The sequence below is a fragment of the Ambystoma mexicanum genome, chromosome 11 (assembly GCF_040938575.1).
Source record: "Ambystoma mexicanum isolate Mex_15411 chromosome 11, UKY_AmexF1_1, whole genome shotgun sequence".
Lineage (NCBI taxonomy): Eukaryota > Metazoa > Chordata > Amphibia > Caudata > Ambystomatidae > Ambystoma > Ambystoma mexicanum.
In genome coordinates, this window is record NC_090934.1 from 1,376,187,199 (window position 1) to 1,376,204,859 (window position 17,661).

The following is a 17,661-nucleotide window of genomic DNA, read 5'->3' on the forward strand; positions in this document are numbered from 1 at the left end:
TTCTTGCAATGTCTCTTCTCTTCCGAATAGGTGTGACGATGGTAGATCGGAATCGTGGAGTGATTCAGGGGATTCCCTAAGATGATGGAGCTCTCAAATCAGCAGGTAAATTGGCCATTATAATGGAGCTCTAAACTCAGGTATGGAGCAGCCAAGTGTTTGTTATTTATAAGATTACTAACCTGTTGTGCTCTTTTTCCCTTGCAGAAGCGGTCTGGCGGCGTGGAGCAGAGTCTGGAGTCTCAAATGCCGATCTGCGGCCCCGGATGAAGATATCACGAAGATGAAGAAAAGAAGAGGAGTTCCTGCGTCGCTGGACATCCGGATCGGGTGAGGAAAGGCCCTGACTCCGATGGCGATGGAAAGCAGGTAGGGTGCGCGCACAGCGATGGAGCGGCTGGAATCGGGTAAGGTGCGCCTTCAGCGATGGAGAGGCAGGGATAATGTAAGATGTGCCTTCAGCGATGGAGAGGCTGGGATAAGGTAAGATGATCTTCAGAGGTGGAGTAACAGGAACCGAGCTGAGGAACAGCGGTAAGCGTCACACTGCAAAGCAGAATAACGCGAAGCGGGGGCATGTGGTTGGGCTGGCCTTAAATAGGCTGGCTCTGGCCCCTCCCTTTGGCCCCGCCTTGTGGCTCCACCTTGCCCCTCCCAGGGATTCTTGCACGTGCCTCTCAATGATATTCTATGGCCACGCCCGGCCCTGATGCACGTGCCTTAGGCACAGATTGTGCAAAGCACACTTTTCTAGGAGCCTGGCGCCAGAGGCACCAGGACCGGGTTCATTTGGACCCTGAGGGTGAGGAAGGCCTGGGCCTTCACCCAATGGCCATGACACCCCTCCTCAATTTAGGTAGGTCCAGATCCGACCATGTCACTTCCTTGTCTGTCTGAGAACACCCCTCGGGACCACATACACCAGTGCCCTCCTCGCCAGGGACGGAGGTTTTCCCTGTCTTCGTCTGACATATCTTGTCCCCAACTAATGTGGCTTCCCTCTTTCTCGTCTCTGTTTAGAGTCAGTCAGTCCAAAGACAAGGCTCTGTGCTCGAGGCTGAACAGACTCCTCTCTTTGCCTTGCGACTGAGCACCTTCAAATCGATCGTCTTTCCACTGGTTTCTCGATTCACTTTTTGTCCTCATCTCTTGATAAGCCTTCTTGATTCTGCGATTCTGTCTCCAAAAGCTATATCAAAATTATCTTGGAAATCTACTCTAGAAGGTCCTGGCATTGGTTCTTGTGTCGGGAAGAATTCCTCTATGTCCTCCCATGCCACTACTGGACCAGGTTCCATTAGCTCCTTCTGTCACGTGCCCTCTGCCTTCTCTTTTGTTCCATTTCTTCATCAAATTCTCTTAGTTTCTTTGCTTCCTCCCTAACCCTTTCCTCTTCCTATATTTTCACCTTTCTTCTCTTGTTTGCCCTATGCACTTCTTCATCCCTGCGTCTTTGCATTCTTTTATCTCTCAATTACTGTTCTTCCTCTTCTCTAGCTTGTCTCATTCTTCGATTGATCAGTTTATTATCATATTTTCTCTGCTCTTCTGCTTTCTCAACTGTTCATCTTGATACAGTTGTTCCTGCCTTTGTCTACTCTTTCTTTAGCCTTGTCTTCTTTCAATTGTTCCTCTCATTCTGTCTTTATCTTGTTCATCCTGAGCTTCTCTTTGCCTTACTTCCTCAATGCTCGTTCCATCAAGTTTGAGCAATATCTGACCGCCCATCCCTTCGCTCTGTATGAGCGCTACCTTGTCAGCTTTGTCTTTCTCTCCTTTCCATCTTTTTATTTCTCGGTCCATATCTAGGGACGTATTTGTTCGGTCACTTCTCTCCTTGTTCCGTAGGACTTTAGTGATCACATCCCTTTCTGGAGTCTTTTCTGGACTCTCGTCGCTGCTACATGCAGGCGGCTCATATGTCGGATTGATGTACCCTGTCGCTGCCTTAAGTTCTCTTAAAGGATATAATTCTTCATCTTTCGTACTATCGCCATTTACTTCAGTTGCGGTAGGCGGAGCAGAAGGCTAAACACCCCCCTCTTTACACTGGTTAAGCATCCAGTCTTCAGGAGGCAGGTCTTCCTTTTCCTCCTGGTACATCTTCCAAAGCTCTAGGCTAGCTAACCTCTTTTCTAGCTTTTTTCCCCCCATGTACAATACATGCAAGTACGTCATCATGTGTTGAAAAATTGCTGCTTTGGACAGTGATCCCCCCTTGTGGCCTTGGCATGAACATGCCATTAACCCATTCTGCACTGTATTGCTTAAGCTTGGGTGCGTGTTTTGGCAGCTGTTTGCACAAGTGTAAAAGTAAAGTAACATACTCCATCATCACTAGTCACAATTTACTGTCAATACTTACCGTTATTTTACACAGATAAATACTTTTCAGAAAAATAATACAATATGAGTGTGCACCAACCGTCGCAGATCCAAACCTCTATGTTTCACTTCTTCAATCTACCTATTCAATGAACACCATCTGTCAACTAAATGAATAATCAAATTTCAGCCTTTTACCACAATCTATTACTTTTCGTTCAATATTTCATCATTTCTTTACCACATACAATATACAGACAGACAGACTGGCCGGCCCAACATAAATTTCCACCAACGCTCCTTGTGGCTACTCTCTCTGCCCCTAAAAATGACTCTGATCGGAGTGTGAGTCATTCTATTTAGCAACCCTTGGTCTGCTCGTATCCTATGTCCACTTGGACTTTAGAACAACAACTTTCTTAAATGTCTCTTTACAAAGGCTTATCATATGGATCCCTCCTTGTCCATATACCTTAAACTATGACGCTCTTCATCCTTAAACCCATTTACCCCAACCAACCCCCTGTTACTCTTTCCCCGTTACCACTTTACCTACTCAGTGCTCATTCATCGTTTGCCCCCTCTCTGCGTTTTCAGCTTCTGACCCTCAGTGTCGCCTCCTCCTCAACCAGCCACTTTAGCCTTTGATCCGCTCAGCTGCCTGTAGAAACCGGGAGGGGAATTCCGTGCGAGTTGTGCACTGAAAAACACAACTCACTTACTAATTAAGCATTCTATGTGGTGTTTTTCAGCGACACTTGACTTGCAACAAGACTTGACTTCACCAATCAGAAATCGGCTAAAAATTCAATGGGGCCTATTGGTCTAGATTAACCTTAATATTGTGTAAGAATGGAGCGAATTACGGAAACTTTGCCAAATTCTTATTAATTGTTTGGCATACAATGCCCTACCAACCTCATTATGTTCTTTTTCTTGTGTTATCTTTCTGATTATTCAGTTTTATTATTCACTAATTGAAGAACAATATCCAGATTTGATGTTCAGCACAGGTCTTGTTACTAGATAAGTGCTTTGTAACTTGAGTCAACTCCTCAAAAGTGTATTCGGTTTACCAAGACCTAGTTAGTTTCATCTCAACTGGTGTTCAATTCAGCTATGAAAGGTAAGCTATGAATACCTGCAACCGTACGTAGTGTTGAACAAATAATAAGATATAGTACATGATTTTAATTATTATTTTGGACGAGACTATGATGGTGGTTCTTACACATTAAATTGTGTTGGTTTTTTTCCCCCTCTTTTTTTTCTCCCTCTATTTTCCATTTATATATTGTCTCCCCGCACTCCCTCGTCTCCCCATGACCATTTGCCGAATTGTGCATTGGTATGTAACGTGGCTTTGCCTGTTAATGCAATGTATCTTTGCTAATGGTTATTTTTTTCAAAATGGACATCGACATGAATGAATGCAGTCGTTTTAAAAATGATGTGGATTATAGATCAGATACAGTGACTTGAAAAAGACTGATGTGGTCAAAACATGTGTCGGCAACTACAGTATTGATTTTGGAATAACACTGATTATTGAGTTTGGTTTCATCTCATTATAATGACTTTATGCCAGCGCATGTACATGGAACACACCCTACATATCCTGTTTACTAGTATATGCAATTGCGGCCAGATACCAGACACCTGGAAAGAATGTTTGATCCTACCTGTGTACAAGAAGGGATGCTGGCAAGATCCAGTGAATTACTGCATGTTGGCTATGCTGAATATACCTGCGAAGATCTATGCCAAAGTCCTGCTGAAAGAACTTAGCCAGTGGATAACTTAACAAGATCTTGCCTATGAATCAGACTGGCTTTCGAGCCAAATAATCCATACTACATAATCTTGCGATTTTAGTGACTGCTATTTAATACACGTGGGAGAGGCAGCAATTACCGGTCTATGGCGCGTTTATAGACTTCAGCGTAGCCGTCAATACAGTTATAAGAAAAAGGTTAACGAATAACCTTGAATCATAGAATATACTTCCAGGTCTTTTATCTATGATTCGGCTATTATAAACAACACATCGGTTCAAGTAAGATTGGATGGAGGGCAGAAAAACCAGCAAACTCCCCACGATGATGTGTAAAACAGGATTGCATACTAGCAGCTACCCTATTCAACTTGTACCTGGCTGATCTTACGGAAGTTATCGATAGTACAGTGACATGTCCGATGAAGATTAGGACAATGAAAATAACCTGGCTGTGGTATGCAGATGATTTGTTGCTTCTGGACCAAACTGTACATGTTGGACACATACGCTAGTGAGGACGGTCTCCGTATTAATATTGCTAAAACTAAAATAGTAGCATTTATGGGTAAAGAAAAAACCAAACCATCGAACCGTATGAGCATGAGACTAGAGCAAAAAGTGGTTGAAACAGCAGAGTAGTATAAATATTTGGGAGTTCTCATTGATAATAAACTGAAGTGGACGACAAAATGGGAGCAAACCAAACAAAATGTATGAAAATGACACACACTGTGAGTCACTTTAGTGGGAAGCAGGGAGGGGGTTCTGTTAAGACTATCCTTCTGTTATGCAGTGCTAAGATTGTTCCATGCATCTTATATGGTATTGAAGTATGGGGCTCTAAGTTCAAAGCGGAGTTGATTGGGTTTGAGGCAAAATTTCTGCGCATTTGGTTTAGAATGCTCAAAGCTTTGTCAGCTGAATTCTTACATCTTGAATTTAACATGATGAAAAATGCAGACATAATAGAGTACAGGCAAGTGATGAGTTTTCAAAACTTTATGCTTCTGGAAAACTGTACCATCATGTAGAATGTTGATCAGGCATACACGAATATCAGTAACTACAAAAAATGTGGAATACTTGGTGTAATGTGAGTTAAACATAACAAATGGATGATTGAGCTTGAACAAGATAAAGTGAGGCGCCCCCAGTCTATGTTCAAAAGATGGTTAAAAAAACAAATATGTGGTTTGGGTGAGGAAAGTAATGTGGCACGCCTGTCTACTAATGCCGACAGTGGGGGTTTTATCAAATACTGGTTGGACCCAACAGAGAAGAACAAGTTACTTACCAACTGTAACGCTCTTTCGATTGGATGTTCCTCCCACGTATTCCTCCTCTTAGATAGATATATCCTTACCTTCAGCTTTTTCCGAAGCAGCAAGCTGAAGGTAAGGATATATATCTAAGATGAGGAATACGTGGGAGGACACAATCCATTTGAACTCTAATTACATTGGGGCTTATCCAAATAGTGTGACCATAAGACAATACCTGCTTGTGAAATTCACTATGTCAGATGCGTTAGAGATTACGGGTGCCAAATTTGGTATTTCCCGGTCTAATCGGTGGTGTAGACTTTGTGGTGAGGAGATCATTGAATCTGCAGAAAATATTATGTGTCACTGTAAGAGTGTTAAACTACTGAGGGGGGAGGGGGAGTACATACAAGCGTCAAATAACCCAATAGATGGACGACATAAGTACTATACGGCACAAGATAATGGAGGGCAATGATATGCAGTTGATTTACCATATGATGAAATTTTATGCAATATGTTTGGAGGTTTTATGAAGTACATCTGAAGGAACTTTGTTTTAAATTAACTTTCTAGTACAAATGTTATAGAATGTTATGTATAATTCTTTATGTCTGTGGCGTAAATTATGCGTAGGATGTTGAATAGTTTTAACATTTACTACCGAGTAGTCTAAATAGTAGTTTTAAGAATTAGTATTGTAGTAATTATTTTTAAACCTAGTGTTGACCGTGATCTGAGAAAGAATATTATTTTATTTTTACTTGTATGTAAATTATTGTAATTTATGATTGTTATATACAAAGCCAACTGTGGCTGTATGTATATTATGGCTAAATAAATACATTTGGTGGAATTTGCGTCGATTTTCCACAGTCTGCAAAACTACCACTAGATCGTCCCACTCTCCTTCTGCTTGAGACCATTGTTTAGCTAGCCAATATTTTATTGGAGGGACCTGCAGCCTTGCATGTGGCAAAATAAAAATGCATGATGCCTGAAGCCAGTCACCAGGTAACAGTCAGGAAGTGATGTGTCTTCTTGGTATGATGGCACAATAAAGATAATGCAATCTTACGAACAAGCCGCATCACCTTTCTGATTGTTACCTGGCGACTAGCTGTATAACAAGGGATTTGTGTCTTCTGTCTGAAAAAATGCCCCTAGGAATTGTTGGACTTGGCTGAGATTAGACTTAATTTTCTTCTCATTGACGGAAAATACTAGTTGAAACAGAAGGTTTATTTTCTCCTGTGTGTGCTGCTGACACATCTGTGGTGTGCCTCCTACTATGAGCCAGTTATCTAGATAAGGGTACACTGAAATTGATTATCTGTGCAGGTGCGCTGCCACCACAGCTAGTACCTTTGTGAACTTCTGATATGTGACATATGTGCTTGCAGGTCTTAGATCCAACACTGGGCGTTTGGTTTTGTCTTTCTTTGGAAAAAGGAAGTACACAGAATAAATACCCTTGTTTACCTCCGACAGAGAGATGAGTTCTATGGCTCCTTTCTCTAGTAGAGCCTCAATCTCTGCCGGGGGGGATCTTCTGATGTTCTAGAACATTTTTGTGTGACTTAGAGAATGACTGCGTGATGTTTTGTTTTACTCTATACAATATCAATCCTTGAAATTTGTTAGCACTCACTAGTCCGTTGTGATCCCCTGCCATGCGTGGGTGAAGTGGCAAATGTGACACCCCCAATACTGTGGTGACATGGGAGTGGACCTGCAGCTCTGAGTCATTTCTTGAAGGGGCAGCCAAACCCCTAGATGTTTGGCCTCTACTCCTACTATGCCCTTACATGAACTGCCTCTGGAAGGAGGATTAAGAACTCAGCAGCCCTCCTTGATTGGCACACGATGTTCTGATGCCCACTCATGAGGAATAGCTGGACTGGGCTGATCTTGGAAATCCCTGTGCACGAAAAGTGCACTGGTTGCCATAAAACCCCCTTTGCATGAAGGGTTTATCAGAGATTTGCTCATGCTCTTTTCTTAGCGGTTTCAAGAGCGTTGTCGACTGGTTTTTCAAACAGAACATTGTTTTCTATGGGCATATTGATAAGCGTAGCTTGGGTTTTGGGTTTGAACCCTGAGTTTCTGTGTCAGCAGGGTCAAGTGAGTTTTTAATAATGGCATTAGCAGTCTGTTTGCCCTTAGCAAAGGTTTTAAAGATCTGAGAGTGCAAGGGCTATGGCACGCCACTAACCTGCTCTTCCACCTGATCCGATGGAGTCCTATTGAAGCTGGCCAGAAGATATGATATGATATATGATATGGCATTTATAACACGCCTATACACAAGTGTTTCAAGGCGCGACGATGCAAGGGAGGGGAAACACAGGGAAGACAGACAGCGATCCTACTAGGCCAGGTGATCTTGAGACCGCGCAAGTGCAGGGGAGGCGGGAAAGGGTAAAAGTGCAGGGGCAAAGGGGAAGGGGCAGTGCAGTACATAGGATGACAGTGAAATAAATATAGAAAAATAAATAGAATAAATAGAAGTGCAGCCAGCTGGTGGTAAGTGCTAGTAGGGGCTGTAGGGATACAAAAACTGTCTGAGTGCAAAGGTTGCCAGGGGGCAGTGCAGGTGTGCATCTGGTGGCTGGGACCTGGGCCCAAGATCCGAGGGTAGACGGGTGAACTGGTGCAGTTTGAGATTCAGCCAGGAGATCTGAAGGGGAGAGGAGGAGAGAAAGCAGAAGCAAAGAAGAAGGTCTTGAGGTGCTTCCAGAACCAGAGATGGTTCTCCTAAAGTTTCCGAGAGGCAGGGAGGCTGTTCCAGAGGGAGGCCCCAGCAGAAGAAAGATCTACCACCAAATCGCTGCTTGGAGAAGCGACTAACCTTGAGGGAGATGGAGGTTGATGAGCAAAGAGCTTGAGAAGGAAGATATTTAGGAAGAGAGTTGAAGGTATTGAGGTCCGAGGCCCCAGAAGGCCTTGTGGACAATGCAGAGGGTTTTGAACTTAATCCTTGCCACCACTGGGAGCCAGTGCAGAGATTTCAGTCCTGGAGAGATGCGATCGCTGGGCTTGAGGCCAAGAACACGTTTTGCAGTCCTGTATTGGATGAGTTACAAAGGGCGGAGAGTAGAGGCAGGTAGATTTAGAAAGAGGCTGTTGCAATAGTCCAGCCTAGAGAGAACCAGAGCTCTAGAGACAGTGAGCCTCTGGGGGAAGGAGAGGAAAGGAAGAATACCTCGGAGGAGGTGCAGCTGGTAGTGTGACTTCTTAGAGACGTCAGATGTGACGAGAGAAGGAAAGTGTGGCGCGAATATGACCCCGAGGCTTTTAGCCTCACAGGTGGGAGCAGGAAGAGGGCCAAGAGAGGCCGGCCAGAGAGTGACAGGAAGGGAGGGAGCTGGTGTGCCGATGAGGAGAATCTCTGTCTTACTGGCATTAAGGCAGAGATCACTGGCGGCACACCACTCCTGGATGGCTGACAGACGGTCAGAGATGAGAGAAGGAGAAGAGGTGGCTGAAAGGAGCCTGAAAATGAACTGAGTGTCATCCGCATAGCACTGAAAGTTGGGGCAGAGAGCGGCTATGCGGGTTGTATAGTTGTTGGCAATACGTATCTTTAGGCAGCAGAAGTTGCGACTTTCTTACTGAGAGCATATATTTTTATGCTCTCTTTATCCAGTGCTTAAGAAGTAGCTAGGGGGCTACCCTCTCTTTTGTAGGTGGTAGTAACTACCAGGGAGTCAGGTTTTGAGTGACCCTTAATAAAGAGAGGGTCTGTGGGTGCAGGTTTAAATTGCTTTATTATGCATGGGTTGACTACTCTAGTAAGAGCGGGGGTAGAAAGTGAAGGTAGTAGAAAGTGAAGGTAGGAGACGTCTTCTGACGGACTGTACCAAAGGGATGTATTGCCCTATTGGTTTCTTCTCATTGAGAATGTTCTCAACAAAGTCAGTGTCTTACTTGGACTCCTGTGTGTCTATCTTAATAAAATCTGCTGCCCTCTTAATAATGTCATTATAGAGCCGCTGGTCATCAATGTGTGAGTTTTATACAGGCTCTTGTGTGATGTCTGGGGATGGGATAGTCATCAGAGTCTGTGCCAGCGTTGTCTTCTAAGAAGGCGTCCTCATCCTCGTCCACATCTATCTCAACTACAGACTCCCTTATATGGGTCAGTCTGTTATACCCTAGGAACTTTGGCCCGGAGGTTCCCCTTCTCCCTGAGAAATGTGATTATGTTTGACAGGGTGTTTAATAAATACACAAATCTAGCCATTTTATCCATGGCGCGTTCGAACCTCTCTCTAGTCTAGGTACCACGAGACTGGGTATTCTGGAGAAGAAAAACGATTTCCTCTTGTTGCTGTGTGACAGACTTTCTCTCTGTAGTGCCTCAGACAATGGAGAGGTGGCACCTGTATAATCTGATCCTTGCGTTTCAATATTTATCGAAACAGACTGTTTTGGCAGCTGCTCCTAGATAGGTGGTTGAGCTGGAAGGTTAGGCATGGAACCACTCTTGCTCTGTGTTTGTTACAGAATGTGCATCGGAGTGCGAGTACGAGGCGCAGAGGTTTTCTGAGGCGCTGAGCCGCCTGCTGAAAGGCTAGGTTCTGCAGCCAATTTGCCACTTTTCGACAAATTCACTGAAACATGAGCCGAGTGTGTATTAAGTTTATGTTTGTGCTTATGTGTCATTGCCTTGTAGGCCACTACACCTTTGAGAGTTTAATGTGCGAGTCGCTGTCACCAGAGGATCCCTCCATAGCAGTACGGGACGCCTGCCTTTCGCAGCTTTGGGACGGGGCATACGGCAGACTTCAGTCTCCCGGTCGGACGTCTCTCCGACATCACTTTTGGCCCCGGCGCGGTCCTGTTCAGCCTCGGATCCCTCCACGCCAGCAGGGTACTCTGACGATGCTTCAGCCTGTATCGTGTACACTGCCTAGCGCTCCGACCATCGGTCCTTAAGGCGTTTTGGCCGAAAGTGCTTAAATGCTTTGTACCTAGTTTGCTGGTGGTCCCGAGGGAGGCAGTGGTTACACACATTGTGTGTGTTCTTCCAGAGGAACTTTCAGTTGCAAGAAAGGCATAATTTAAACAAAGTCTTCTCCATAATAAGAGCCGTAAGACAGTGAGACATAACAGAGATTAAAGTGAAATGCAATTGAAGGCATTCTGTAAGTGAAATTTAAGAAGTGTTATCCCCTCCACTCTCCCTACTGCATAGGCCGAAGCAAGACTGTTGTCTGTCAAGAAAGTTCATGGCTTCCTGGACGTCTGGAGTTTCTTGGAGCTTTGTGGATGGGTCGATCAAGGAGCATCGAAAAATGAACGATAAGTAACAATAGGATACAGTTAAAGATGAAGAAGTCTTGGCAACTGGTAATAACTTTAGCTAGAGCGCCGCGAAAAACTACCACTATGGTGGAGAACAATCTGAGGACCTCGACGCAGGAAGGACCATGGGTACAGTACACATCACAGTAGGGCTAGTATTATACACACACCCAGTCGAAGTCCCTTTTTCGATTTCGAGAACAGGTCTTTGCTGGCTAGGGTTGATGGGAATTGTAGTCCAAAACATCTGCCAAGCCAAAGGTTGCAGACCACTGCACTAGAGGATAGGGTACGATGCCCAATTCTAAATGGACCCTGGCTCAGACATATGCAGCATCTGTGCACTCACTATGCAGGAGAACAATCATATTCCATTTAACATGTTCATGGGGAGACCATTTGCTGTAACATGTCCTTACCTTATTAAGATCTTCATGAAGCCCGTCCATTAAAAATAAGAGAAATTCCTGGGAATCCTGCTGGGTATTTCCAGCAAATTGATCATTGATTTTTCCAATTGTAATTTTAAAATCTCTTGGACTAATATATCTGTACTGTCCGGTCCACAGAGCTTTCATTATCACAGCAAATTCTTCGGCCACCTCACCTTTATGTCCCAACACGTTAGACCTACGATAAAAATGATTTTATTTATTTGAAGATTAAGAAAAATGTTACAAGGTTAATGCTGAACTCAAACTGTTAAGAGTAATTGTCCTATGCAAGACACTCCAAATAATGCCCATCCAACAGTGTAAAGTGTACCACCCTTTAAGCATACACCATAATATAAGAATATGTAATACCTTACTATCAAATGTATCAGTGGAAAAAGGTATATGCCATAACAACCTATTTAATCCACTGACCTAAAATGTCAGGATTGATGAGGAGTAATCTTCAAATATCCATTTCACTTTATTTGTTAAGTATAGTCAAATTGTTTTCAGTTCTTGGAAACATGGCAGTTGTCCTGTGCCATTAAATGTGTAGGAAGCTTCTATAGTGGTAGGTGGTTGTTATATATGCAATATGCTGTATATTAACAGAGGAAGAGGTCATCACTACAGTCCGTTGGGTCCTCGAGGTAAACCGTAGTGATGGAGATCAGAAACTAGAGTAACACTCTATAGCTTTGTATTCGCCATCCCTCTCTTATGAAAATGTTTGAAGAAGTAGAAGATCAATTTTAACACCAAAATACACATCCAGAAAGTAAAGTACTAGTGCAATAAGTGTTTATATTTATTTTAAGAAATGACCCACTCATAGGCAAGGATATTTATTGTTTAATGATGGAGAACCTTGCTTTCATTTAACAATAAAAGCCTTTAACATAACACTTAAACATTTTTTTAAACACAGTTAAAAGTGGGATCACAAAGCACTATGTAACACTCAGTTGTTACCTATTAATGTCCTTTTCATAACAGTTTTTATGAAAATATTCTGATAAAAATGGCGTATTACAAAGGCTTTGTAACACAGAGTTCATGTAGCAGGTGTTTCCCAAATTTCGAAGTCCCGTCAGTGCTGGTCCCGCTCCACCAAACACAGGGTTCAGATTGTGAATCCTATTTGCAGATAGTCTGGAGATTTCAGTTTTGTGTTGAATTGTAGGTCTGAAAGAAAGCAAATAAGTTTCAGTCTATGTTTTATTTTCAACAGAATAGGAACAAACCACATTGTACGTTTGTTTCAATGAACAGAGAGAACATACAGTCACTGGCTGATTGCACAAATGTGACAATAATGTAGTGTGGTGATACCGAGAGCCAGAGAAGAACAATGTAACAGTCCTGTCTACAATCTGGGAATGTTTCAAGAGACAAAGAAGCTTTAGAGGAAAAGCATCAATGAGAAGAGTAGTTTACTTTGTTTCATTTGGATGCTATAGACTCCGCAATCTCATCTCAAAACGTTTAAGCTAGTTAACTTTATGCTGGTTTTCGAACATCTTAATTGCAGATAATATAGGACAGGAAAAATGCTTCAATGAGCATGTTTATCTAACTGTGCCAATAAAATGCTGTCGCTTACTTGATGTCTGTCAACAGGCCCAAGGACCAAAATAGAAAAGTGATCCCTTTTCCCAGATACTAGCATCAAAGGGATCAAAGTGTAACATCCCAGAATGAGATGTGCATCTGCAATTCCTTCTTTGTCATTCTTATATTTGTTTAACTATCTGTGCCCCCTACATCAGTTTTTCTAGACATCAGGCCCTTTGGTAGTCTGAGTCTTTGGTAGTCTGACTATGCACGATGCGCTTATTACAAATACAAACAAGCTACTTCCTATCATGAATTATACCAATCACCTAAACTTGAGATTAGTGAAAAATGGTTAACAGTGCCAGAAAAACCCAGACCACATCCAGGGCCACGAGTCATCCCGATATGACAACATTGCAGAGCTACCTAAACTTTCATGTGCAAGCAGAACAGCCATAGCGAGCAAACCCCCTAGTGTTTGAAGGATACTTTAACCCACCCCAGGGTTTGGGTAATAGCAAACAATGTCATGTCCGTAATGTGTTGTGTTATGTTATGTTAGCTAACTGGGATTTATACCGCGCTCCACTACCATTTGCCTGATCTCTTGGAGCTCTAGTAATGTGTTTCTACCAGCCCTGTGACCAGGTCCCTCTAGGTGTCACTGTGCCTCGAGAACAACGGCCCATGTGAGAAGGACATTACTGGAACTGCATTTATGGGATCCTCTCATAGAAAAACTACAGGTCCCCACAGATGCACAGACATGGACATTCTTCAATGGTTCAGTAAACTGAAATGTCAGACTACTGCCATCATTCCTGTGCGAACCTGTGGGCATTGAATCTCAAAGCTTGCAGTTGTCAACAAGGAACAGCAACAATACGTTCCCGCCATGTGTGCTCAGAGCTGCAGGAACGGAACACAGCAGCGCCATAAGGGAACAAACACCTGAAATGGAATTTGAGGAGTGGTTGTGAACATGGAACAACACTCTGATCGGCTGAGAAAGACATTCATAGCAGGATGGCCAAACCCTGTGCTAATTTGACACAAGGAGGTAATCTTGGGAACCATTTTTACCTCTATTTTGTTATTTTGTAATGGAGTAATGCTTTCCTACATGTTTTTTTAGCATCTACATGTTATTACTTCAGGTGCAGTATTGCTGGGAGCTCCTTGACCTTTCCATTTTTACTTTACCTGTGTTAACACAAGTTGGCAGGAGGACACCCTTTTGTCCCTCCTGTAATTTATTTTGTGAGATCAGCACACCACAACCTTATGTGGAGTGCTGAGGGGAAACATTGCCTTCCTTTTCTCATTTTTCTAGTTACTTTTATTTACTATTACAAGTTCATCTGACAGGCTGGTGGCAGTGTTGCTTTTTGTACAAATGTTTGTGAACTATTGTCGCAGGCTGCCTTTGCAGCTGCAGTAAGGGACATAGGGGTCAGCATTTCCCTGAAATGGTGTCTGTACTTTTCTAAGCCCTGTTCATGATGACGTGTTCTTACTTGAGCCTTCTTGTACCCGCCTGGGTGGGAGAGGTCCTGATGGGTCTTTTGTCCTTGGCGGATTTCCCTTGGAAAGGCTGCCAAGGCTCTCAGTGCCTGAAAGGATAGGTAGTGGGCAAGGTGACCAAAACTCCCCTAGTCTTTGTCCTGCAGTGTGGCTGCCTGGAACCAGTTTGTACTGGGAGGCTTGCTGAATCCATTGGACAGCCACCCCCCAGGTTTGAATGAATGCATGTCTGGTGATTGGTGGGCTCAGCCAGTTTTCCTGCATACAAGATGAGGGTCAGAGTCGACCACTGGAACGGAAGATCCAAAGAACAACAATACAGAAGCACATCCGTAGCCACGTCTAGTGACCGCAAGAGCCGTCCTGACATTAACCTCTGAGTGACAAGGAAGCCCTGAAGCAGACAACTTCCTCCCTTGGACTGGTGGGCCTAACTAGTCCCAAGCCAAATTGCATTTTGTGCCCTCCCTGGAAGGCTGCAACCTTCACAGCCCACAATTCCCCAATACCCTGTGCCATTTTGCAGTGCAAATTCATCCAAAGCGTGGTTTCGCCTGAAACTTTGCAGGCACCCTCCTGGAACTCCAGAGACTGCATACCGCTCCTGAAAAGACCAAGAAGCCCGAACCGGGGTCTACTGTCGCCTCTCCTTGGGGACCGTCCTGCTGCACAAGCGTCTTCACTAATAAGGTACTGTTCGCCCCCTGGTACTTACCTGGGACCTGCTTTGTTGTTCCTGTGCTTCGCAGGGTTGCAGTTAAGCTGTTACTTGCATCCCCACCTAGGCCTACATTGAGCTACATTGGGGTGGACAACCCAATGTGCTCTTTCCCCCAAAGAAATCATCTGCTACTGATCTGTAAACCTGAAGAACTCTTCATAGACTGCTTTGTTTGCTGCTTACCTGCTTTCCTTCTTTGGCCCTTGGTCAGTGGATCCCCAGTGTACCCTGCTCAACTCTGTGAGAATCACTTAGAATAGGGCTTTACTACATAAGATTTGGTTAAGCAAGGGTTAACTAAAGTGTACAAGTTGGTCTACAGTTTACATACCTGTTTGTTTCTACCACTTTTGTGTTACTTTGAAAGTGTTCTACAGTATCTTTTATCCTTTTGCAATTGCTTATACATTCTGTATTTAATGCTACTGTGTGGTAGTACTTACCTTACTTAAAAGTTACACACACTAGTGTATATAAAATAAATGCTTATTTCTATATAACTTCTAGTGTGTGTTTCCTTGAACTAAGTGTATGCTCCGAGTATAGTGTGCCTCACTACAGCCCTCATCCCTCCTACATGAAGCCTAGCTGCTCAGCCATTGCTACCAAACCTTTGGGTAGTTCAAGCTAAACCTAAGGGGCGTCCCCCTGTTCATCCAAGGTGGGCCTTTTAAAGTCTCATCACAGATAGGACGTTTATAAAACCTCCTAACTTCTGCCCTGTGGGCGGGTTCATACAAGCATGCAGCTTTGTAGTAGGTAGCAGAGGATGTGGGAGTTAGAAGTTGGAGGGCTAGCAAGGGAGAGAGATCGCATATCGGTAAAAAGAAGATGTGGCCCTGCAGAATAATGAGGAGAGAATAGGGGGAAGGAAGGGAGGGGGATAGGGAGAAGCGGCATAGGTGGAGGGGGAGGGGAAGAGGGTGGTACAGAAAAAGGTTGGAAGAAATCAGTCGCTGGTGGAGCAGAATAAGTGGGAGGCAGAGAGGAGGAGAATAAGGGAGCACAGCAAGTGGAAGGACACAAGGGAGATACAATAAGGAGGTTGCAAGTGAGTAGAGAAGAGGAGTGACTCAGAGGATTGATAGACCATCAAGGTGAACCTCGACAATCAGTGGAGGATAGTAGGGTAAAACTAGAGATGAGTGGCGGAATTAGATAACAGTAAGGACAGAGGAAGAGAGCGGTGAGGGGAAGGAAAAGGTGCATAAGAGCAGGGACATGAGCCTGGTAAGAAACCTGCTCTGTGCTTGCGGACACGGCCAATGGAGCTTGGTCTTTCCCAGCCCCAGAGAACTCTGGTTATATATCATAAATGCTTGGCAACCTAGTTCATAGCTCAGGGACCCAACAAACCAGAGGTAGTGGACAGTTCTGGAAAGGAGAGTGACATCCTGACCATTCCAACGAAAGACCAAGTTTGCCATCAACCAAAGCCAAGAAAGAAGTACTGGGGCACTGAAAACCCCAAAACTGAATGACTCTTGACCACCAGGTAAGGTTCCGGAGAGACGGAAATACTGATGGACTACGATCCTTGAGCGAGGCAAATATGCACACCATTGTTTCCTTCAAGTTCCCTGTAACCTTCTTTGCAGTCTCCCCTAAACCCTTGGCACTTTTTGTTTATAAAATAAATCTTTCTGGACTAGATACACTAGGCTTCAAGTTGTCTTTTTGATTTCTGGCCCATGACAGTGCTTAGAGACTGTATACAGTGTAGACAAATAAACACCCTAGAGATCTCCTGTATATGAACTCATGAAAGACACAGTTTGAGGCTTAATGTCTGATGAAATTAGCAATAATTCCTTCCTGTAAAGGGGCTTATTTGCAGTGCTATAGAGCAAGCCCTGATCCATTATAAAAGTAGGGTTTTAAACTTTTAAGCCTTTTGTAAAACTTTTATCAACTTACAAAAAACGGTGGTATCCAGTGATAAAGTCGCATGGGAAAAGGTCAACAGGGTGCAACATTTCCCCAAATTTGAACTGCTAAGAAAAGAAAGCACTTTCCCCAAATATTGTAGGATTGGAGTATATAATAGTAATTAATATCATTCATAGAATACGTGGAGGAAGCCTTTTAGGGGTGCAGGGAAAGAAAAAAGAAATGGCCAACCTGGCGACTTTTCCCCAGGTGACATTTTCACACAGAACCAAAACTGCCTGCCCATTGTATATTCTGCAGTTCTTGAGATATAATGGCCCGTTCTTGTGATGTAATGGCCCAAGACCCTCTTTGCACCAAGGTTATGTAGGCACCTATCTGCCTAACATGAATGCAGAAGAGAAAGGTAAGGTGGTAATGGAACAGCCTAGTTTAGGAGTAATGCTAACAAAACCCGTAGCATAAAATGAAATGCTGAAGGTCAACACAGCTTTGTTTTCAGAGAAAATGTTTTAAAGTCATGTTGAAAAGTAAAGCCTTTTTGGGGGACAGCACACCAATCTGTTTTCTTGAGAGGGGTGGAAAGAGAGCAGAATAAATATCCAAAACTCTCTTCGTAGGTGTATTTATTTTTAAAATATGCAAGCGCTGCAATAAAAGCTATGCAACTGTATTTACCATAATTGAATAGAAGGCTCATTTGGCCTTCTTAATATTTAACCATGGCACTTTAACCTTCTAGAGTTCTAGCCAGAACATGCTTGAAGTTCTTGTAAAACACATGATCTATTTCTAGAGGGGCAAGCTGCTGGGAAACCACCAAAGCCACATTCGCTTGCGTGCCATGCAAATTAGTTT

At 43.5% G+C, this 17,661-nt stretch overlaps 1 protein-coding gene across 2 annotated transcripts in view; it reads right to left on the minus strand.

Moving 5' to 3' along the window:
* The window catches only part of USP8 (ubiquitin specific peptidase 8), a 1,053,131-nt gene that overhangs the window by 289,453 nt on the left and 746,017 nt on the right, over positions 1–17,661 (minus strand). For both annotated transcript variants that reach the window (XM_069624966.1, XM_069624967.1), the window contains 2 exons: positions 12,084–12,296; positions 11,094–11,304 (listed from right to left, as the gene is read on the minus strand). In XM_069624966.1, the coding sequence (XP_069481067.1) occupies positions 11,094–11,304; positions 12,084–12,296 (424 nt within the window). The remainder of the gene's footprint in view (positions 1–11,093; positions 11,305–12,083; positions 12,297–17,661) is intronic.